At 40.1% G+C, this 23802-nt stretch overlaps 1 protein-coding gene across 20 annotated transcripts in view; it reads left to right on the top strand.

Moving 5' to 3' along the window:
- PCBP3 (poly(rC) binding protein 3) overlaps window positions 1–23802 on the top strand; it is a 342071-nt gene that overhangs the window by 237718 nt on the left and 80551 nt on the right. For 6 of the 20 annotated variants that reach the window (XM_029068512.2, XM_029068513.2, XM_039912754.1 and 3 more), the window contains 8 exons: window positions 2108–2249; window positions 3602–3625; window positions 7592–7624; window positions 8776–8892; window positions 11360–11491; window positions 13005–13154; window positions 18363–18506; window positions 23302–23343. In XM_029068512.2, the coding sequence (XP_028924345.1) occupies window positions 2181–2249; window positions 3602–3625; window positions 7592–7624; window positions 8776–8892; window positions 11360–11491; window positions 13005–13154; window positions 18363–18506; window positions 23302–23343 (711 nt within the window). In that variant the 5' untranslated portion in view covers window positions 2108–2180. Of the gene's footprint in view, window positions 1–1151; window positions 1289–2107; window positions 2250–3601; window positions 3626–7591; window positions 7625–8775; window positions 8893–11359; window positions 11492–13004; window positions 13155–18362; window positions 18507–23301; window positions 23344–23802 lie in introns of those variants that run through there. The other 14 variants (XM_029068522.2, XM_029068521.2, XM_029068524.2 and 11 more) reach the window with 5 other exon arrangements.

Below are 23802 nucleotides of genomic sequence, written 5' to 3'. Positions count from 1 at the left end.
TGTAAAATGGGGATTAAGACAGTGAACCCTATGTGGGACAGGGACCGTGTCCAACCGGATTTTCTTGTATATACCCCAGGATTTAGTACAGAGCCTGGCACATTGTAAGTTCTTAACAAATACCATTAAAATTTTTGGAGCCCCTAGATAGTTAATTGTTGGTGATAGGATGAGAGCGACTCTATCCAAATATTATGCAACTTTTAAAATTCACTCATATTCTCTTAGCGTACTTGTATTGTTCTCCTGCTGTTGATTGTCAGGACATTTATTGAGCACCTACTCTATGCTATTCACTTCCTACATTAATAGAGCCTCTGGAACTTCTCTGTGGTGATCCTAGAGGAAAAAAGAAAAGACTACTTGTTTCTTTCCTTAGAAAAACATAGGTACAATTGCCTATTCAGTTGTTGGAACATAAAGCACCTCTTAGGCTCATTTGATTCTATAACTTGGCTTTCTTTGTTCATTTAAAGATGTGGTCCAAAAGACGTTAGAATATATTTTTTATAATCCATTTTCATTATTACATCCACATGAACAGTCATCAGAGTGGTTAAGTTATTATTTGGGTTGTTGGATACATCTATACTAAATGTACAGGATTCCTCCAATTCAAATGGATTTGCATTAATTTTTTTTAAAATGCTTTTACAAAGTGCTACCTCTGGTTAATCCAGGTTAAATTAATTTTCCTCTCTGTGTTCCTGAAATGTTCATGTTTACTTGCATTCCATTTGGAATACAAAATGCTATTAATATGAAGAGCCTTAAGCAGGTCCCATTTAATAGCTTGCCCAAAGCCATTCTCCTACGTTTTACCTTTCTTTGGAAACTGAACACTTTAATTTTCATCCCCTATGATAAACTTGACTTAATAGTGGAAAACCAGGTAAAAGTTCCCCAGAAACAGTTTGCAGGGGCCCAGCGGTTCAGGCTTTTCATAGGCCCTCTGTGTCAACATCTTTAACCTTTTTCCTATTATTCTAAAACATTGATACAACTCTCCCTCGTGCAGAATAGGTCACCCAAAGAGTCATGGGGTGAATTCTAGAATCATGTTGTGTTGATCAACAGTTTTCAGTTTTATGCAAGTTAATTTGTTAATTCTCACACCTCTTACCAGCCTATGGTTTGGGACATTGTGGTCAACTTAAGAATTATGACTGAAGGACACTGGAGAGAAGTCTGTCTATTTCAAACCAAGACTGAAGGAAAAATTGCTCTCCTGATTTGAAAAGCAGAGTGATTGTCAACCAAGAAGTCAATTAACATTTGAATGGATGAGGTATAACCAGATAGATTAGAATATGGACAGTACCTTGTTCATTCATTCATTCATTCAATAGTATTTATTGAGCGCTTACTATGTGCAGAGCACTGTACTAAGCGCTTGAAATGAACAAGTCGGCAACAGATAGAGACAGTCCCTGCCGTTTGTCGGGCTTACGGTCTAATCGGGGGAGACGGACAGACGAGAACGATGGCAATAAATAGAGTCAAGGGGAAGAACATCTCGTAAAAACAATGGCGACTAAATAGAATCGGGGCGATGCACATTTCATTAACAAAATAAATAGGGTAATGAAAATATACAGTTGAGCGGACGAGTACAGTGCTGAGGTGATGGGAAGGGAGAGGAGGAGGAGCAGAGGGAGATGGGGGGAAAAGAGGGTTAAGCTGCGGAGAGGTGAAGGGGGGGTGGTAGAGGGAGTAGAAGGAGAAGAGGAGCTCAGTCTGGGAAGGCCTCTTGGAGGAGGTGAGTTTTAAGTAGGGTTTCGAACAGGGGAAGAGAATCAGTTTGGCGGAGGTGAGGAGGGAGGGCGTCCCGGGACCGCGGGAGGACGCGGCCCGGGGGTCGACGGCGGGACGGGCGAGATCGGGGGACGGCGAGGAGGTGGGCGGCGGAGGAGCGGAGCGTGCGGGTTAGGCGGTAGAAAGAGAGAAGGGAGGAGAGGTAGGAAGGGGCAAGGTGATGGAGAGCCTTGAAGCCTAGAGTGAGGAGTTGTCACTACAATCCCAAGAAAATTCTGGATATTCTGAATTGAAAAGAGGTTTCTTAATACTTCAGCGAGAATGAATGAATGTCCTTCGTTCCTCTTTTCAGGTAATATCATTTGGTTCCCTATCGTTCTTCTGAGGCCACCTCAATTCTTATCCTCTTCCATACCTCAGTGGAAATGGAATCGAAGGTCTCCGAAGGTGGGCTGAATGTGACCCTGACTATCCGCCTGCTCATGCATGGAAAGGTATAAGACAAAATTTTCTGAATTGTTTCATTTACATATTACACTTCCCTCAGAAACCAAATGTCCAAGAATAAATGGCAGAGAAAAAAGAGAGAGAAAAAAATATCTCGATCTACATAGGACACTCGCAGAAATTATGCCTCTTATTTAGTTTTCCAGGGTTCTTAATTTTTGGTAAAAAGAGAAAGCTTTCTAGAAGGGAAGTGACTAACAATGGGAGGTAGACAGCCTTGGAAATCACTAAAAATTTATTCTTTGGAGATTTAGAAAATACTCTTCCATGAGCCTATTATTGATTTATTTACTTGGCTAATCACTGTGTTCCTGCTTCAGTTCCTCTAACCACAAAATATAATTATTTAGTGGTTGTCAATTTCAACTTCAGATGTGGCAAAAGTTATAACAGAATAGTTTTATAGCTCTTCTCTTTGGGAAACCCTGAAGTAAAAGTGATAGGATTACATTAGTTCAGCAGATTGTATTAGCACAGAGCCCATAATGAATGATCTACTAGCCTTCAGAGTCACTACAGAATTAAGTCCCTTTATCACTGGCTCGTAAAAATACTTTTGAGGTTTCAGTGATGAATCCTGAAATGCAAGAGCAAATCTAATTTCAGTTAATGAAATATAAAAGTCCAGGTATGGAAAGTATAGTTTTTCTTGATCTGGAGTCAAGAGATTTCACTGATCTATGAACCTAACTGGCAATCATTAAGTATATGCAGTGCCTGTGAATCCATTCTTTTAAAATCACAAAAAAAGGCATGCACTGTGTTCACCAGACATTTTTTTATTAGAGCTTGGAGCCAGTTTGGTCCAGTTAACCAGATCCCGATGGTAGATCAGGTGATCTTTCACCTTGACTCATACTATTTAAGGAAAAATCTCAAGATATAGAAGTCTGGCGCATCTTTAGGACTTTAGGGAGAAATGGCCTTTTTAATTTTTTTCTTAAAATCATTGAAATACGGAAATGGGGCTTTATTTTCCCTATTCCCTGGGAGGAATATGCGATTATTACTCCTTTAAATCTTTTTTTTTCTGGAATTCAACCGAACGCTTGGCTGTCCTTTATGAATATATTTACTTTAGTACCAATGTTTTTCTGGATCTTAAAAAATATGAGCAAAAGTAACCTGTAGAGCATAGATTTTTGCATAAGCCATTCATTCTTGGAGTTGAGTGCTCAAAGCCGAATTTTTCCTGCACTACCCTATTTCTCCTTTAAATATGTTCTGTTTTTCTGGTTCATAATTCATTTATCTAAGTGAGGTAGGCAAATGAGAATAACTTTACATCTGAAATTTTTCAGCTCAGTTCTATCATCTTTTTTCATTTTGTTTTTTGCAGGAAGTTGGAAGCATCATTGGAAAGGTAAAGATTTCCTTACATACATGTATCTATATATGTATACACACATGTATATGCATATATATGTAATATTTATTAGGTGCTATATTGAAGACTGAACATTTGAATTGCATCTATGTGTTGACTTGATTTACGGTATAAAAATTGGAATCATTCTTCCCCCAACTTTCAATCAATTTTCACCTTTTACACATTGCACACTAAAAGTAAATCACAGAATTAATACATTTTAATACTGAAAGAGACTTTTAGAACACATCTACTTCTTCCCACGTTCTTGTTCAGAACTCCATTTAGTCTCTCCCAAGCACTCAGGACAGTGGTCTGCTTAGGACAGTAAACGCTCACTAATTATGATCGATTGAATAAATGAATTCATATAAAATGCTGTTATATCTATCATAGTACCACTATCTCATCGTATTTAGGTATTTTGAGGTAGGCTATAGTTAGACCTGCCCTTAATAGTTTTAGGCCAAGGACAAGTGCTTGGAATTGAGGTAGAAGACTTGTAAAACATAGATAATATACTTATCAAAGACATGAACATGATAGGGATAAATTCCCCCCTAACTCCAGATTTTAAAGGAGTCACTGAGATTTTTGCAGAGGGAAGCAGTCGCAATTGGAGTATCCATTGTTCCCATGCAATACCCTGGGTGAAGAGAAAGGGCCTATTCAATCATCATTTAAGTAGCCTGTTTCTTTGATCTACTTCCAGAGCATCAGGCTCCTTTCAATCAATTAACGAAGGCATTTTCTGAGCACTTTCCGATTGCAGAAAATTGTAGTAAGTTGTCAGGAGATAAACCACAAGAGAAACACATATTACCTGCCCTCAAGGTGCTTACAATCTAATGCGTTGGACAATCAAAAAAGTACTGAAAGCTCACCTCCTCCAGGAGGCCTTCCCAGCCTGAGCCCCCCTTTTCCTCTGCTCCTCCTTCCCTCCCGATCGCCCCTCCTCCCTCCCTCTGCTCTACCCCCCTCCCTGCCCCACAGCACTTGTGTATATGAGTACATATTTCTTATTCTATTTATTTTATTAATGATGTGAATATATCTTTAATTCTGTTTATTTACATTAATCCTATTGATGCCTGTCCACTTGCTTTGTTTTGTTGTCTGTCTCCCCTCTTCTAGACTGTGAGCCTGTTGGGTAGGGATTATCTCTATCTCTTGGTGAATTGTACTTTCCAGGCATTTAGTACAGTGCTCTGCACACAGTAAGCTCTCAATAAATATGACTTACCGACTGAATGAGTGAATATTTACAAGTAGAGGGATCAGGAGCACGAGAAAGAACATGGACATCATGCTGCAATCCCCTACTATAACAATTTTATGGTAGTGCTCCTTTGCGACAACTCTATTTAGCTTCAGTGTGGGTATTTCCTACAACTTGCTCTCATTTTGGTAAAACACTGCAAAGTCTTAAACACTCCTTCTCCTCCTCCTCCACCTTTGAAGGGTTTTGACTGATTTGAATAGAGCGAATAAATCTCATTTTAATTCAGCATTAGATTATTACCATTCTATTTAGCATAAATAATAAATATTTAGTCTTTATTATATATAGGTGCTTTTTTGCTGAATAGTTTGTGAAAGATGATACTTAGAAAATTGAGAATTTTCATATATACATATTCAAACATCTAATCCAAATAGTGTATTATTGGTACCTACAGACTTTGCTCTTACGACAATAGTACTGTTATCCCTTGCAAAATCAATTTACATCATTTTAGACACGATTTTGCATCTCAGAAAAGCATTAATGCCTTTATGTTACATCTTCCAGAAGCTGACAGGCAGGGAATGTCAAGGACACCCCGCTTCAAGAACAATGGGGGTAGAACGGTAGAGGTAGGAGGTAGAGTCGTACAGTGGTAGAAGAAAGAATGTGTCCAGGATGAACCCAAGGAAGGTATTAATCTAACAACCCTATCTGAACTGCAGTGGATATGCCATATGAGCTAGGACAGCTAGAAGCAGCGTGACCTATTGAATAGAGCTTGGGCCTGGGTAGAAGGATCTGGGTTCTAATCCCCGCTCTGCCAGTTGTCTGCTTGTGTGACCTTGGGCAAGTTACTTAACTTTTCTGTGCCTCATTTACCTCATCTGTGAAATGGGAATTAAGACTCTGAGGCCCTTGCAGGAGAAGGACTGTTTCTAACCTGATTTTCTCGTATTCACCCCAGTGCTAAGTATACTGTCTGGCACATAGTAAGCACTTAACAGATACCACAATTATTATTGTTATTATTAATAGTAGTAGTTTTAAAAAAACTGCATTAAACTGAGAGGTTTTAGTCCCAGGACCCTGGGGACACAACAGAGAAAATTCAATTCCAAAACACCATCCCAGCCTTCTGAGAGCCTTCAGTTAGGCCAGATACAGACTGGCATATACGGGTGCTTAGAAAAATGCTTGGTGTGGGTATGTTCGGAAGTTGAATTTTGTATTACGTCTTGACAATGGACATGCCCATTATTCTGATCCCTGTCCTCTCCTGTTCCCCTAAATCTTGTCAGGAGCTGCAAGCTTTTTTCAGGAGATAATGCCACACTACCTTTGCAGCTGAGACCTGGGCAGACACAGATTAATGAATTGCCTGAGATGATCTATTGTAAGGATACGGCTTATTAGTTAGAAGCCCCCACTCATTTTAAGGTGTTTCTGTGCACACCAAGTCCATGGGGAGAAAGCCAGCTTGGAGGAGGTTTAAGGGGCTGCTGAGAGGTGAGATGTGTTACTGATTCAGCAGGTGAACTGAGGAAAGGCCAGCAGAGTCAGACTTCCCACAGCCAAACTGTGCATCTGCCTTTCTGCCTCTCCTTCCTTAAATTCTCCTGCTAGGTCAGCTCTCTTTGGTGGCCTCTCTCAACCTTCTCCCCTTCCCCGAAATGCTCACGGCCCCCCTCACCACACCTACTCCTCGCTCCACTCTCCACTGACACTCCTCCCTTTCACCCATCATTTCATCCAAGGTGCTCTAAGACGCTAAGGAAGTTGGTCAAGGAAATAAGTTGCCAAGAAATGGAAAAACTTCTGGTTTTTGTCCAGTTGGGGTAGATGGTGATGACTAAGACTGTTTTCCGCTGGGAACTGTAGCTGAGACCATCACCCTTCTACACAGGTGCAGTATAGAGCCTGGAGGTCTGCATGTGGGAGTTATCTGAGGATAAGCGAGGGAAGTGGTGGCTGACAAAATCTCTGCTACCTTTTCCTTGCTCCCTCCATTCAGAATGGTAATAATAACAATAATTGTGAAATTGTTAAGCAAGCATGTACTTAGTGCTGGAGTAGATACAAGATAATCAGGTCCGGCACAGTGCCTGCCCCTCTTTGGACTCAAAGGGAGAGTAGGAGGGAAAACTGGTATTGAATCCCCATTTAAGAGTTGAGGAAACTGTGCCCCAGAGAAGTCAAGTGACTTGGCCAAGGTCACGTTGCAGACAAGTGGCAGAGCCAGAATTATAATCCATGTCCTCTGACTCCCAGGCCTGTGCTCTTTACAGTAGGCCACTCTATGTCTCTGCTTACATTGGGCTACAAATAAAATATTAGTTTTTGTGATGCTTATCGACTTTCTCATTGATCTTGGGAAGATTCGTGCATTTAATATGGAGAACTTCTGGAATTTAGGAATGATTTGAAACAATTATTAATGACAGTTTGACTAAACCCCTGCTAATTCTGTGGTTTATCTCATTAGTGTCTATATTATTTGATGATGCTCTCAACATCCATTGGTTTAATTGTTTGAACCAGTAAAGGTGGAGCATGGTGAAAGCCACTTTTATGAACAATTCAGCCTTGAGGCCTCCGAGGCAGTCCTGGCACAGCACCTCTTTCCCCTTTATGAGAAGAGTTGGGAAATGTGAATTTTCCCATATAGGGTAATTCCACTTTGGATAGTTTTGCTGCTCTTGCAATTATAAATGTTTCTTATTGTCTTATTTCAGAAAGGAGAAACAGTGAAAAAGATGCGTGAAGAGGTGAGTCTCACAGGTGTTAAATTATTCTTTCAAAAATGTCAATAATTGGAATGGAGAGACAGGCGATTACAAAGACTACCCCCCTCCCCAGTTCATATTTTTTGTGCTTCAAACTTCATTTCATCAAGAGGCAAGAAAGGAAGCAGCCTAGTTAGTAGTTACCCAAAATGAAAAATGAACTGGGGAATTGATAGAGAGATCTTTTGGGATTATCTTTATTTACCCACCGCAACAATTGCGTTGGCATACGTTGGTATCTTGGTTCATTGAAAATATTCTTCAGCATCTAAGCTTCTGACAATAAACAGTAGTGATAATATTTATTAAGCACTTACACAGTGCAGAGCACTGCACTTAGCACTTGGAAAGAGTGTACAGGTCCCAGGAGAGCAATGGCAATTTTTATTGACTGTATATGCTAATTGCACCAAAATGGAGTTTGATGTGGCTCAGTGGAAAGAACCCCAGGCTTGGGAGTCAGAGTTCATGAGTTTGTATCCCGGCTCTGCCACTTGTCAGCTGTGTGACTGTGGGCAAGTCACTTCACTTCTCTGTGCCTCAGTTACCTCATCTGTAAAATGGGGATTAACTGTGAGCCTCACGTGGGACAACCTGATCACCCTGTATCTCCCCCAGTGCTTAGAACCGTGTTCTGTGCATAGGAAGCGCTTTGCAAATACCAACATCATTATTATTATTATTAATCCTGTGTGGGATTACAGAAAAAGGATTTCTGTCATGCGACTCTGATGCTTGTCTGTCAGGCAGATCTTTTTTTTTTTAATGTTGTTTATCAAGCTTTTACTATATGCCAGACACTGTTCTAAGCTCTGAAGCGGACACAAGCTAATCAGGTTGGACACAGTCCATGTCCCATATGGGGCTCACGGTCTTAATCACCATTTTACAGATGGTGCAGCTGAGGCACAGAGAAGCCAGGTGACTTGCCCAAGGTCACACAGCAGACGAGTGGTGGAGCCGGACTTAAAACCCAGGGCCTTCTGACCTCAGGCCTGTGCTCCATCCATTAAAGCAGGCTGCTTCCCTTTTCTGGCATTAGACTTTTAAAATAAGCCTCCAGCAGATAAATGAAAGTGTTGGAAGCCTGGAACTTTCCTCATTAAAAGGGTATGCTCACTTTCTTCAACTAGAGTGGAGCAAGAATCAACATCTCCGAGGGAAATTGCCCAGAAAGAATTGTGACCATCACTGGCCCAACGGATGCCATCTTCAAAGCTTTTGCCATGATCGCTTACAAATTTGAGGAGGTAAGAAAGTGATTTTTCCCCTTGGAAATGAGATGCTGTGGACAGCAATCCGTAGAACAAAATAACTGGTTGGGGGATTTTTTTGTCAGCTTTTTACGGTGTTTATTAAGCGCTTACTATGTGCCAGGCACACTACCAAGTACTGGGAAAGATACAAGATAATCAAAATGGATTCAGTCCATATCTCACATTGGGCTTACCGTCTTGATCCCCATTTTACAGATGAGGTAACTGAGGCACAGAGAAGTAAGGTGGCCCAAGGTCACACAACAGACGTGGCAGAGCCAGGATTAGAGCCCAGGTCCTTCTGACTCCCAGGCCCAGAGAAGTTAACTGACTCGCCCGCAGTCACACAGCTGACAAGTGGCAGAGCCGGGAGTCGAACCCATGACCTCTGACTCCGAAGCCCAGGCTCTTTCCACTGAGCCACGTTGCTTCCTCAGTTTCTCCGCCCCACTTGCCAGGCTCACCTATATTCCTGTCCTTCAAGGCGTTTTATGGATAATCTCCAATTTCACACTGGAAGCCCTTGAACCAGCTAAAAGTCTACTGAATTAGTGAAGCTCCCCTTATATGGAGCTCATAGCTACAGAATACTGTCAGGGTTTATGGTAAATGTTGCTGATTTAACCATGTTGTTGCCTCATTCAAAGCCCACCACTCTCATGGAATAAATCAAATTTGTGTCTGTGGGGTTCAAGGCCCTCTACTCCACTTAATCACACCCATTTCTTCCTATCCTTCTTATTCTTATCCTCTAACTTGTCAGGCAAACGTAGTCAACATCAGTCACCCAATCAGTCGATCATATTTATTGAGCACTTACTGCGTGCAGAGCACTGTACCAAGTACTTAGGAGAATACAATAAAACAGAATCGATAGACATCTCCCAAGCAGAGTACTGGCCCTATGTTATATTATTGTAGTTATTTTTATTAGCAGTACCAATAATAATAATAATTGGGTATTTGTTAAGTGCTTACTATGTGCCAGGCACTGTACTAAGCACTGGGGTAGAAACAAAGTAATCTGGTTGGACACCGTGCCTGTTCCATGTAGAGTTCACAGTCTTAATCCCCATTTTACAGATGAGGGGACTGAAACACAGATAAGTGAAGTGACTTGCCCAAGATCACACTACAGACAAGCGGTAGAGCCAGGATTAGAACTCAAATTCTTCTGACCCCCAGGCCCGTGCTCTATCTACTAGACCACATTTCTTTTCAGCCAATGCCTACTTAACTCATCCTTTGTGTATGAAACATCCGGGCCCCTCTCCTTTGCCAGTCTAGTTTCCTCTAGACCTTTAGAACATATCTCAGTGCTAGATGCCATTTGTCAGCTGTGTGACTGGGGGCAAGTCACTTAACTTCTCTGGGCCTCGGTGACCTCATCTGTAAAATGGGGATTAACTGTGAGCCTCACGTGGGACAACCTGATCACCCTGTATCTACCCCAGCACTTAGAACAGTGCTCTGCACCTAGTAAGCGCTTAACAAATACCAACATTATTATTATTATTGTTATTTGCTCTTTCCAGGACTCATTCCCCACTGTGCTATTGTATTCAGTAGTGCAAGCCCTATTGTGTGTAATGCTCCTTCACTTTTAAATCTAAGTCTATTCCTTGCTCCTTTGGCCCCAGTTACATCTCATTTATTTTATTTTGCAATAAAGACAAATGAAGACAGGGAAACGGTGTGGCCTAGAGGAAGGAGCTTGGGGCTGGGAGTCAGGACATCAGGGTTCTAGTCCCAGCTCTGCTTCTGGCCTGCTGTGTGACTTTAACCTTGAATTTAGCCTCTCTGGGCTTCCGTTTCCACGTTTGTAAAATAGGGATAAGATAGACTGTGAGGCCTGTGTGGATCAGGAACGGATTCTGACCTAATAAGGGCTATATCAACCTCTGCCCTTAGCACAGAGTAAATGCTTAATAAATAGCACATTTTAACAAATATTGAAGAGAATAAAACACAGTTTGGGCCAAATGATGCAGTTTGCTTGGCTACGCATGCCTCGGGGAGCAAGGACTGGACTTAAGCGTGACCTTTATAGGTTTCGGATTCCTCGTAAAATTGAGTTTGATGGAGCGAAGAATACCTAAATGTGTTGCAAATGAAAACGTGGCAAGGTTTACAGTCAAAATGAAGAACATTTATTGCGATGATAAAGTTCAAATCTATCGTGTCTGAGTCGACACTGCACAGGTGATGCGGAGAATTGCTTGTGTTTTGTTTAATTTGATCCAAGCTTTCCCAATTTTACCATATTGTTGCCCCACTCAAAACTTGCCACTCTAATGGGTGGTTTTAACCAAATGATTTCCAAGCTTCCACTTCACTTAGCATATATAACCCTGGCCCGGTTCTTCCACCTATTCATCCTAAGCAGGCATGAGACTTTAGAGAACTGGAGAAGGAAGCCATAGTGCATAATGGAAACTGTTTCTTTCTTCCCTTTTTCTAGGACATAATTAATTCCATGAGCAACAGCACTGCTACCAGTAAACCACCAGTTACATTACGGTTGGTTGTCCCAGCCAGCCAGTGCGGGTCACTGATTGGCAAAGGAGGCTCCAAGATCAAAGAAATCAGGGAGGTAATGCAATTATGTCCTTGGAATCAGTTGCTCAGTTACTGCGCTTGCCATCTCTATCCAATGTCTCCGGTTCCACATACAGTCTATTCTTCAGAGGGAGGTGGCTGCCATCAGAAAGTATCTCCAAAATATTCATCCTTCGTATTTATGATTGCAGTTCACAGCTAAAGCCCAGTGAAGAGAACAGCTTGTATTTTAGATATCATGGGGTAATTTTATAGTTAAAGGCATGGGATCAGATTCTGATAGATGATGTTGCCAGGAGTAAAGTTAATATACAGTTCCCGGTTACCAAGCAACTCAAGAAAAGATAGTTTATTGCTTCACCTGTAGAAGAGTTATTTTAAGATTAGCCAGCAATATGGCCCAATGAACTTAGAATTTGTGTTGCTGTAAGGAAAGCTTACTTTACTGTAGGTTTTCTGGAAGAGATCATTTATTAAACAGCTGCTTCTCTTTCCCTCTCTGTCTGTTGGATTCCCGCCTAATTTCTCTCCCAGACCCTTAATTTTCTGGAGGTATTTAAATTTTATCTCTTTGCTTCCCGCAGTTCACACGGGAGATGTCTTACAGAATAAAATGCTTCAAGGGTCCCCATGTGGTCATCCTCTTAATCAAACTTGTTTTTTAGCAGGACTGCACCCATATCATTCCACAGTGGTGTTTGTTTTGTTTTTAATGATCATCAGGCAGCTAGTAAAACTGTAATTTAAACCCATTTCCTCTTGATCTAAACCTAGCAGACACTGGATCCTTATAAATAACTTCTTTTGTTTAAAGACAATCATTTAGCTACCCTTAAATCTTCTTTCCAGATTAACAAATCCAAATTCCTTAAAATATCCTTTATATCTCTCGTTTACCATCCCATGTATCATTTAAATGCATTGCTGACCATGGGTCTTTCCCATGTTACTCACATGTCTCTTAAGGGATGAATTGCAAAGTTGGACAGAGAATCTAATAGGGGCCTTACCTGTGCCTAACATGATTAAAAAAAAAAGGTTTGATCATAGTTCTTGCATGTTACAGATTGATTCATCAATGCAGATTCGATCAAATTTTTTGAGCACTTACTGTGCACGGAGTACTGTACTAAGCACTTGGGCGAGGACAATACCACAGTAAACGGTACCCTGTTCACAGTGATCTTACAGTCTAGGTGGGGGAGATGAGCAAATGAATTGATCTTTACCGTATAGGTAGGGGAATGAGCAAATGAATGATTGCTGAAGGCTGTCAGTGGGTGTTGGATGGAGATGGCAGTGGAAGGAGGGAAAGATTATTTTATCACAAAACAGTGACCACCCCCACCCCAGCAACACCCTGCCCTCCCGACTTCCCCCGCATCCAACATACTGTTGATGCTCAGGATTTTACAAAGGAACAAAATGTGCCCATTAAAATAGAACCCTCAGACCTAACAGACATTTTCACCTTTGCCCGGCTTGGTGATTCAACCGTGTCCTTCTTTCTCTTTGTCTTTCCCTTTCCAACTTCCAAACTTTTTCAGTCAACAGGTGCTCAGGTCCAAGTGGCAGGGGACATGCTGCCCAACTCCACTGAGCGGGCGGTGACAATCTCGGGGACCCCCGACGCTATCATCCAGTGCGTCAAACAAATCTGTGTGGTGATGCTGGAGGTACAGTCTGTAACAGCGGGGGTAAAGTATACAGGCTCTCAACCTATCAACAATTTTCCCTGAAATATTTGGAGCGGCCATTGCTTTCATTGATCACAATCCATTTGCTGATTCCTAGTAGCATACCGGTATTTTTCTACCATGTGCAGCAGAGGTCTTTCCTGTTTAGGTGTGCTGAGATCATCTTCACTCATAAATGGAAACGTATTTTCTGGCTTCACTGTAATCTTTATTGGGTAGTTAATAATAATCAGAGCTGGATATCAGCAAATTGCACAGTTTTGATAAGACCACAGGATTGAGTAGCTTTTTCAGGGTCTATGTCAGATATGGAGGAGCACTTTTCTCAGTGTTCGCATGCTTTGTAGCTGGCCCAGGTTGTAAACTGCACTACAGAATGCTACATGGGAGATAAAATGAAAAGTCCATAAAACATTTGAAGAGAGAGAGATGAAGGAATATTCCCCACTCCCAAAGTACAAGGGACCACAGAGAAACATCTAGTTCTATCAGCCTAATGATGCTGGCATTACACATAGGAAATGGGTCTTTGTAAGGGGAGAGAAGACCCAAAATTTAAAGTGAGAAGCTCCCTGAGGGAAAATCAAGGAAGCCATCCGAATCATTTAACAAAGGAGGAAGAAGATTTTTAACCTGGTTTCTGAAGGAATTGACGTGGGCATGAAATTATCACATTTCAAGGATAGAGTGAAAAGGTAGGGAACTCTATATTTCCAAAGTGGAGCCTGGAATCGAAAAAACAAAGATAAAGAAAATAAAACCTATTGGAGGACTTGGGCAGTCCTGACTTGCATTTTGATAAAAGTCCAGGGTTCTATCTGGTGAAGAATTAGAGGAAAATCAAAAAGTCTAAGATAAAGAGAGTTTGTAAAGAATGAGAGCTGCAGTCCTATCCTGCTTCTTAATAAGTTGTGGCATATTAAAGATTGATTTATTGTTTGCTTGGCAAAGCAAAATTGTAAACTAAGTTAAAAGAGAACTAAGAGTGGGATGACAGATATCACGAGTGTCTGTGTAATGTTGTCAGTTCTTCTTCAATGTAATGAAAAAGCAATTTTATTTCAGAGGAAAGATTTTGGCTTCGTGGAAGTGAGAAGTGACCAAATCAGTCTCCTGAATCTGCACCTCCCCTGTCCTTTGGTATAGTGTTTGGTAGTTACAAGGGTCTAAGCACCCTTGTGCTATCCTGATAACATAAGCCCCTAGCTGTAGCATCAGAGAGAAATCATGAGATATAATAGTATTCAGTGAGTACTTTGAGCAGAGAAATGCCTCAAACACTTGGGAGAATACAATAGAGTTAATAGATATGCCCTCTGCCCTCAAGGAGTTTGCAGTTTAGTGGAATGAAATTAGCATATATAAGTGGCGTAATTAAGTACTTTCTGGACTTGTGATATGTGAAAATAAAGTCAGGTTAAACCCAGTATGAAATGGATAAAACACTAATTCATATTTTATTAAACAGTGATCTATAAAGTTTATTGGCTGCTTTATAATGAGACTACAATTGTTAATAATATTTTAAGAGTATTTGTAATGCTAAATTGTAATATTGTAATAATTGTCCACTCTAAAGAGGGACATGTTGGGGGGTAATAAGCAAAAACAACTATTTTCATCTTTCAGATCTACATGGGTGGAATAACTGCCATCTTTGAATGCTGGGTCTCTTCCTTTCATTTTTTATCTGGGGATAAAACCCTTTACCAATTTTGAAGTCTTGAAGCATCCCTACTTTCTATTATGCCTTGTTTGGTATTTCTGCTTCTTAATAAGTAATCATCACATACTGTAGAGTTGTTTTCTGGATTGTTACCTGTGAATAAGGTCTAGTACCTGGCATTGCTGTTAACCAGTGCAGTCTTGGCTCCGTGATTCTTTGTAAAGACCTCCCTCCCCCCACCCAGTAGCGGTTTCTGATGATCAAGAAATGGTGGAACCCTCCTCCAGCAGAATCAATCAATCAATCAGTCAGTGGCATTTATTGAGTGCTTACTGTGTGCAGAAACTGTATTAAGTGCTTGGGAGAGTACAGTACAACAGAGTTGGTAGACGAGTTCCTTGTCCATTCTGAGCTTAAAGTCTGCAAGGAGGGGGCCAGCAAAGTCAGTCTGTATGCAGCTTTCCAACGAACATCCATTTAAGCTCTCCCTTGAATTTACCAGCTGGGTTCTCTTGTGGAAAGAGTCAATTAATATGATGAGGAAACAATTTTCCCATTAGCATCAGTTTTTCTGCCTGATTGTGAGGACTTCTAAGAGCTGCGTCCCCACTGAATGCTGAATGTAACTATGTCGAGGATCCATCTAGCAAACTTCTTTAGGGACCTTATTCTTAGTAAGGTGACTTTTGCCAGCCCTCCATGTGCCTCAGCAAAGATGAGTTCTTTGAACCAACCCTGATGCTTAATTATCTACTAAACTGGTATCTCCCATGCATCCAGCATGCCAGATTACAAGACTTATACACTAGCTCTGTTTTACTACAAAATAAGTGAAATTATCATTTTTTTAAATCCAAATGTAGACGTTATCGTTTTTCTTCAATCCTCCTAGATGTTGACCTGTAAAAACATTTGCAAAGTAGTACTGTGTTCTGATAACTCTAGTTGAAAATTACTACTTTAATCTCTGCAGTCTACATCTCTCCGATGTGAAAGTCAATGTATTGAAAAATATTCTATTATGAAAATATAGTTATATTTTCTCTTCAAAGCTTTTGTTGCAGGAAAAACCCCCCATATATTTTGCCTAAAACTAGCATTGGGGAAATTTGCTGTAATTTTCAATCATTTCTGAAGGAACTGGGAGGTTTAGATATTTATCTTAATAGTTCTACATGTTAGATCCAGGATTCCAACAAGAGTAGTTTTATAAGATTCCCGTTGCTGACTGAGTTTGACAGGCTCAGAGACAAAGGTGAAATAGCATCAGTTGGAGAATTTTCCTTTCAAAGCCGGGAGAGGCATGAAAAAAGAATCCAAAGAAGGGAAGGCACCCGCAGTGTTTATAGATTGTAATAGAAAAGAGCTGTGTGCAAAACAAAAGCAGCAGTGATTCCCATTGAAGGTTTAGTTATTTGTGTATAATGTCCCGTGATTCCATTCCTTTTAAAAGCCCTACTTTTCCCTATGTTTTCATTGCAGCTTCCCTATGGTTTCATCCACAAGTTCCTGAGCTCTGAGTTGCACATGGTTTTCAAACACATCTCCCAAATTCAGCACATCACACCAGAATCATCATTTTTTACTCCAAAATTGCCCCTCCCCACAGGAGGGCAATTTCTTTCTCAGGAGGGCTTTAGGTATTGAAATTCATGATTACTAAATCATTTTTCTTGGAAGAATGAGAGGCAGAGATGATTCCATCAGAATTTGAAGGTGTGAATTCTTGGGAGCCCAGCAGTTAGATCAAGCGGACCAGTTTGTCATCTGTGTTTCACTCTCTCCTCTACTAATGCAGATGTTTAAGAGGAGAAATTTAAAAGTTTTCTCATACCGGGATCAGAATAATTGACAAAATCTAAAATATAGTTTCCACAGTCCAACTAAAATCCCACCCAGGGCATAGCATTTATCATGATATTACCATCCATAAGCACCTGCCCTTGAAGGCCCTGATAGTGTACAGGTCTCACGCAGTTTCCTTCAAAACAGACTGTGTTCCTAACAAAGAACACCAAGGATATTAAAAAAGGAAAGCAGTTACTTGTTTATCAAGTCAACTCCACAGAATCCATTTTCCCAGTTTGAGTGACTTGTTAAACCCACACAGCAGTATGATTGATACACGCATTTTCCTTTTTACTTTCTATTGGTGTGCTGTAAAGTGTCCATCCATATGGCAAAATAGTAAAAAGTCATATTGTGAAACTGTGGCCCAAGATCCACAACAAAGATAGTGGTAGTTTTCCTAGAGAAGTGTTAAAAAAGAATTTATGATTGGGTAGACATTGGGTTTGAGAAGCCTTGAATAATAATAATAATAATAATAATGGCATTTGTTAAGCGCTTACTGTATGCAAAGCACTGTTCTAAGCGCTGGGAAGGATACAAGGTGATCAAGTTGTCCCACTTGGAGCTCATAGTCTTAATCCCCATTTTACAGTTGGCGTAACAGAGGCCCAGAGTAATTAAGTGACTTGGCCAAAGTCACGCAGCTGACAAGTGGCTGAGCCGGGATTTGAACCCATGACCTCTGACTCCCAAGCCCAGACTCTTTCCAATGAGCCACGCTGCTTGCAGTCTAGTTTTCCAAAGGGTATGTTGACTAGAGTAAGAAAGTTCACTTGATGGATTGTATTTGTGGGATTGGAACATTAATATTTTTCAGGAATTTGGGAGAAATCTCTTTAGAGATTGAATATGTCTGCCGGGGGCAAACCTAAAGTCAGGTTGAATTAGTTCTTTGTTCTGAAATTTCCACATTCTTTAATTGCCCCAAGAATATCTCAGCTATTAAACACCTAACAGTAGGGGATTTTATTTCTATTTTGTTCAGAAGGGTGAAGCCAAGTGGAGTTGTAAAAACATGTCCTCATTCAGGCCTCCTGATTGGCCTGGGAGTCAGCCTGATTAACAGCTACTTCACAGGAATACTAGAGGCTCTCTCTCCTACTTCATCCCCAGCCATAGTCGGGATGGATTCTAAGGAGATTCTAACTCTAGTGGGAGAAGAGGACGAGCTGATGGCAATTGACGTGGAAAAACGGGCAATGCATCTGTTAATCAGATGGATGGGCTGACAGGAAGTCTTCTTGGCAGCCTCGACCAGGGCTCTAGGGGGTCCTGGCTCCAAAAGCTCCCATCATTTTCTGCACGCAAACATCCCCGCTATTATCTGTTTATTCCTTGCAGATTCCCCCAGAAAAATGCCTTTTCAAGTATCACCCCGATACTGCGTATCGGAGTAATTAGGGTTTTTTTCTCCCCCTCCCCCCCCCCCCCCCCCCGTTTAGCATTGATGTTTAACTTGCAGTTGCTTTTCTTTCACAACCGTTGAACTGTCTCTGCCGAAAGCTGAGGGACAAGGGCGAAATCAAAAGTTCAAATGCATTGTGGTTTCTGAAGACCCTGTGCTGGATTGGCTGCTCTCTGAATTTCTCTCTCTCTCTCCCTCTGGCTTCTGTTTCTCTCTCTCTTTCTCTCTGACCATTGTGGGAAAGTTGTTCTAATGTTCTCTCTCCCTCTCCTGTCCCTTTTCCTAGTCCCCACCGAAAGGTGCCACCATTCCCTACCGCCCAAAGCCCGCCTCCACCCCTGTCATTTTTGCAGGTGGTCAGGTAAGAGCCGACCCGCTTGCGGCCTCCACTGCCAACCTCAGCCTTTTACTGCAGCACCAGCCGCTGCCCGTTAGTGCACTCAGGTTTTCTCGCCTTCTCACTTGCATGATCTCATCCCATTCATATCATGCCAATGCAGCTGGACTCATAGCTCTTCATAGCCGCCAGCGTCAGCCAACATTTCCTTGACGACTCCCAGGGCCGGTCATTGGTAGAGCAGCTAGGAGGTAAGACCTTCTCCCAACCAATCTGCGCTGAAATGAACTGATTGGAAGGCAGTTTACGTACTTAAAGAAATAGGGGAAGAGTCTGGAAAGCACTTAGAGGGACCAATGATTGGGGGCAAAGGTGATATTTCTGTTTATTGAAGAAGATAGTTTGATAAAATAACACATGTATAAAAATACATCCTCCATAGAGGGGTAGTAATTTTATATAGAAAGCCCTCGAAGAATATTCCGGTAATGAGAACAAACACTGCAATGTGTTCATTGTTTCCAGTGGAGTACAGACAACTAAAGCCTGTTCTTTCCAAATAATTACTCCAGGTTTCTGTTATATCAGTGTGGGCGGTCCTTTTTATCCTGAAAAAGTTTAAAATCCTATTTAAAAATTACCAATCAAATACGTCTACTATTTTCGGACATTTTAGGATTATTGTTACTCTTATTTATAGGATTACATTCTAGAACTCAGATTTTTCTGAAATTATAACTGTCTTGTCATTTCCTCCACTTTCCCTGAACATATTGACTTGTAATACCAGGGTCACACATCGTTGTTTAAAATTTTGCAGAATATCCTGGTTGTGGCCAAAAATAAAAGGAAAACGTAGTCCACATGTGTTTCTGCTACCTTGACAGTGACCTTCTCTAGATAAGAGCGGATGTTATCATTCCCCTTTAAGGGGATCCTCGAGAGAAGAATGTATTCAGGGAAAAATAGGGGGCCTATGACTAGAGCCATAGATCTTCAATCGTTGTTCTTTTAGGTATGGGATCTGTTCACTCAGTAGTCCACCCTGGAGGAGGGTTGGAGTTCCCAGGAATAATTAATAGGATTGAAAACTATTTATCCTCACTCAATTTCCTTGAAATGACAGGGTGGAAGATAGCAGAGAGGCCTTCTAAATTCCTGCTTCCTGCGAGTCCATAGCCTAGCATAATTTGTAATGCTCTCTTGCATTACAAGCTCTCACAACCTTCTGGAGAAGTTCTTACCGCAACAACGAGAGGCATGATGCAGGACTTCACATTTGGCATTCTTTGACCTCCATTCCAGTCATCAAATTCATGATCGATTCAAAAAATACAGCCACTTGAACAAGCAAAGGCTTGTGGAAGAACTCTGGGTCCAGCTGTTCAGTGAATTGTGTGTTTGTTTAAGGGAGAGTAAGATGAAAGACTCTTTTTCCCCTCCCTGGCAAATGATTAGGAGTGTAGGCCAGGGTCGACACAGGGGATGGAGCGCATTCAGCACCTAAAAGGGGTAAGAAGAAAGAAAATGTAATAAATCCGCTTATTTTTAATCCGTGGGCTGTAAAAGAATTTTATCAGATTTTTTGTCTGATTTACATTTTAAATAAAGAAGTAGATTTAATTGCAGAGATGTGTGTGCAGCAGATATATGCACATGTACAACACATCCACTTATTTTAACCTCATTTGTTTTTTAACCTAAAAAAAAAGACTCTGGGTTAAGTTTTAAATAGATCCCCGATAGCATTAACTATGTATTTTCATGTTAAGCCATTCCAAAAAGACCATTTGGTAATGTGTTCTGTTTAAAAGGGAATTTGCATAAATTGTAACCAAAAAACTTAAACAAGGAAAAAAATAAAGTCTTCAGTAATTCTTATATAATGTTCTCTTGGGATTTAGAGCAGTTTTTAGAATTAGTAGTAACATATGTTGAGTGTCCAATGTACAGTGCCCTGTACTAAGCATTTGGGAAACTACAATACAAAGAAGTGATGAATTTGTCCTCTAACTTGGAATGAGATATAAAAATATTTACAATGAAACCAATCAAAATAAATAATCAAATGTACAACTGAATACTTTTCCCTCTTCCACTACAGTTTTTGTTTCTTACCTAGAAGAAATCAGTGTGATGTCATACTGTCATTCTTTTATCTCTAGAGGATTTTTTCTTTTCAAGTTTTCTATTTTTTGCAATTGTTTCCGTTTTATATATATATATGTATGTATGCATATATATGCATATTATATTAAACACACCATCATTGCTGAATTTGCTATATAACCAGATGCTATGTCCTGGGATGGGGAGGAGAACTGGTTTTAGTTGAGAAATATGGGCAACCAGCCTCACAGAATCTGACCAGTCTCCGAGTTTTGATTTGAATTCAAATTGAAGCTAATTATGGCCTGTAGAAATTTCACCTTCGTGTCCATTATGTAAATCAGAGAAGTAGACATTTTGGAATTAAGTTCTCCAGTATATCCATCTGTTCTTGGACTAGGTTTAGGTAGATATGTTTGAATTGCATAGGTATCCTGGAAAAGGTTTAAGAAATGGAAGTTGTGCTTTAGAGTCCATGGCAGATTCCCTACTTGTCTTTGCCTCCTTTGTTTTCCCACCTCATTGTTCACTTGTTCCAGACTATTACACGTGTGTACGTAACGTTTTGCTTGGCAATTCCTACCAAGTTGGGTATTCCCTTGGGTGATTTTTCAGACAAAGCCTCCAGGTTACAGAAAAACTTTGTCTTTACTCTCCCTTTACAAAAGTGTTAACCTTCATTTTGCCATTAAGTTTGGAATTGTTTGAAAATATGTTAACTAATAAATTGTGTTTTACTGTCCAGAAGCTCTTCAATTCTAGAAGGGCCGTGTTTATTAGCGACCTGGATGCCACTTCCTCTGCCTTTTTAATCTCTGAGACTGGCTACCAAATTCGTGGAAAGCACAACTTTGAAATTCATGTATTCTTTAAGATTATTTTTGAGGGTTTGAGCCTGAAATGGAAGTCTTGAAAATTATTTACAATTTTTTCATATATTTAATTGAATCATATGAAAATCAGTTTCTGTCTCACCTGACCCTGGTGATTTGACCTAGGGGTTTTGTGTTTTATTTAACAGCCAGGAGAGATACTTCCTGTATAGGGTGGTGCTTTTGTAATGAAAGGCTGTAAATTACCTAATTGATCTGGGATCTGAAAATGATGTTTTGCTGTTTGATTTGGCTTTCCAAACTATTTCCTGGTCAGCTTTTAAAGCTCAAATCTTGGAATTAGCAGTGGCTCTTTTTTGTTAAAATATTTACTTTCATTGACTGAGGAGGTACTGTGGGACTATTTTTTTGTTTTTTTAAGGGGGAAGCTTGAATCTCAGCATAGAATTTTCAGTGACATTCACCGATCAGCAAATGAAATCATCTTTAAATTTATTTTTGCTAGAGATATATCATCAGTGAAGAATCACTGTAGATAATGGGTAGATCTTTTTTTGTTTATTTTTTGAGAAATGTGTAAGAATCTATTGGCTGGATCGGGTAGCTTTAAAACCACATTGTAGAAACGTAGATTTTTTCATAAGGATAAAATGAGTAGTGCATGATACCTCAGGTTAACTTTTCTTACAATGAATAGATATTAGATTTAGGAAAAGGAAGGTGGAGCAATTGCATTGAATGTCTTCTCTCATAGAACATTTTATTCCATTTTTGGCACTGTGACTTGCAATATTACTAACAGAAAAAGAAAAAAACTCAGCCTTGGTTATTAATGGCCAACAGTGCCTGTCCTTGGGATTTGTTGATGAAATCAGACTGGTTATATTCAGTGCACTTTAAATGTTAAGTGTGGCATCTCTAGTTCTTCATTATTGTTTTATTAGTGGCATCTAACCTTGGCATATATTTTGCCAAAAATCTCAATTAACCAGTCCCGTGGAAGTTGAAGTATGCTTAAAGTTATTCCTTAGTGCTGTTAGCTCAGTTGGAAATTTCAACCTGGAAAGTAGACTAGTTCTTAGTTCAGATGCTCTTGAGCAACATGAATCAAAGGGGCATTATCTCAAACTCACATTGATTTATCAATCATGTAGTCACAATGAATTATCTAGAGGTAGATGGTGGAATAATCCAGTAGATAAGTTGGTACATGTTATATATGGGTTTTATGCATACGCTGAAACATGCTTTAAGAGATCACAGGAAAGAAAACTTATTGGAAAGAAAGTCTTTAAATTCAAGTTCTTGAATCTAAAATTTGTGTTAAGAAAATACGGCATATTACTCGGGTTACCTTCCCCCGAAGATGAAATCCCACATAGGTTTCACTTTAATTGTGCTCAGAAAACAATTTTTAGCTGTGATCTTACAGACTCTTCAGTAGTGGAAAAAAACCGAGTAGTTCTTTGAATTTATTGAAATGCAATCAAGAAACCTTGTCATTCCAAGGGAATGTAAATCATGTAAGGCCATTAACAATGAATCATCACGTAGGTGAAACAAACTTGACACCAGGCCTGGAATAAATGAAATGGGATGGCTGGAGTCTTTCGCAGCACCAAGGGTGAGTCAGCATGAGAGCAGAGCACATCATTCGAGCAGTGTTTCATAGGGATGGATAATGCTAAAATTAAAATGTCAAATTGGCAGTTAACTGGCTGAGTTTTGGTGCTAATAATAAAGTGTGCTATGGAAAAGAAAGCATTCAATGGGAGGCTATTTAGTGAGTCATTTTCGTATTATAGAAAAATTATTCTCGGAAGAAAGAGCTTCACTATAGGTTCCATATTGGTTATTAGAAAGGCAAGGAGTTTGAGGGGAAACAGTCACTGTGGAATAGTTAGATTCTACTTCATCATCTAACAGTGTGTATTTCTCTCTTTCAGGCCTATACAATTCAGGGACAGTATGCTATTCCACACCCAGATGTGAGTCTTACCCACATTTTTCTTATACCTTTTCTTCTCTTTAACATTCACCACCTGCATGCTGCTCTTAATAACTAATATTAATATTACTGAAAATATGAATACCATTTACTAAGTAACCAACCTGTGTAGTATCTGCATTTCCTTGAATAGTCTTTTAACCTTCTAGCACTAATTTTATTAATTTCGAGGACTTGGCCTGATGTTAAATTGTTTGGATTGTTCAGTGCTATCCCTTTATTAAGATACTTAAAAATCTATGTGCATTTTGTGCCTTCAGAATGGACAGAGTAGTTACGTTGTCCTTTACCCCCTCCCTATGAAACACTGATAACCTCACGTGTATAGTTCTTTGCCCGGGTGCTTAATTGAGTGGGTAAAGTGTAGCCTTTTATTGGAGTGTTTCAAATTGTCAAAGTTTGTCCTGCCATTGAAGGAATTTCTCAGTCACGTTGGAAA

Source organism: Ornithorhynchus anatinus, chromosome 7 (genome assembly GCF_004115215.2).
Source record: "Ornithorhynchus anatinus isolate Pmale09 chromosome 7, mOrnAna1.pri.v4, whole genome shotgun sequence".
NCBI classification, from domain to species: Eukaryota; Metazoa; Chordata; class Mammalia; order Monotremata; family Ornithorhynchidae; genus Ornithorhynchus; species Ornithorhynchus anatinus.
This window is presented reverse-complemented; position numbering and strand designations above follow the sequence as displayed.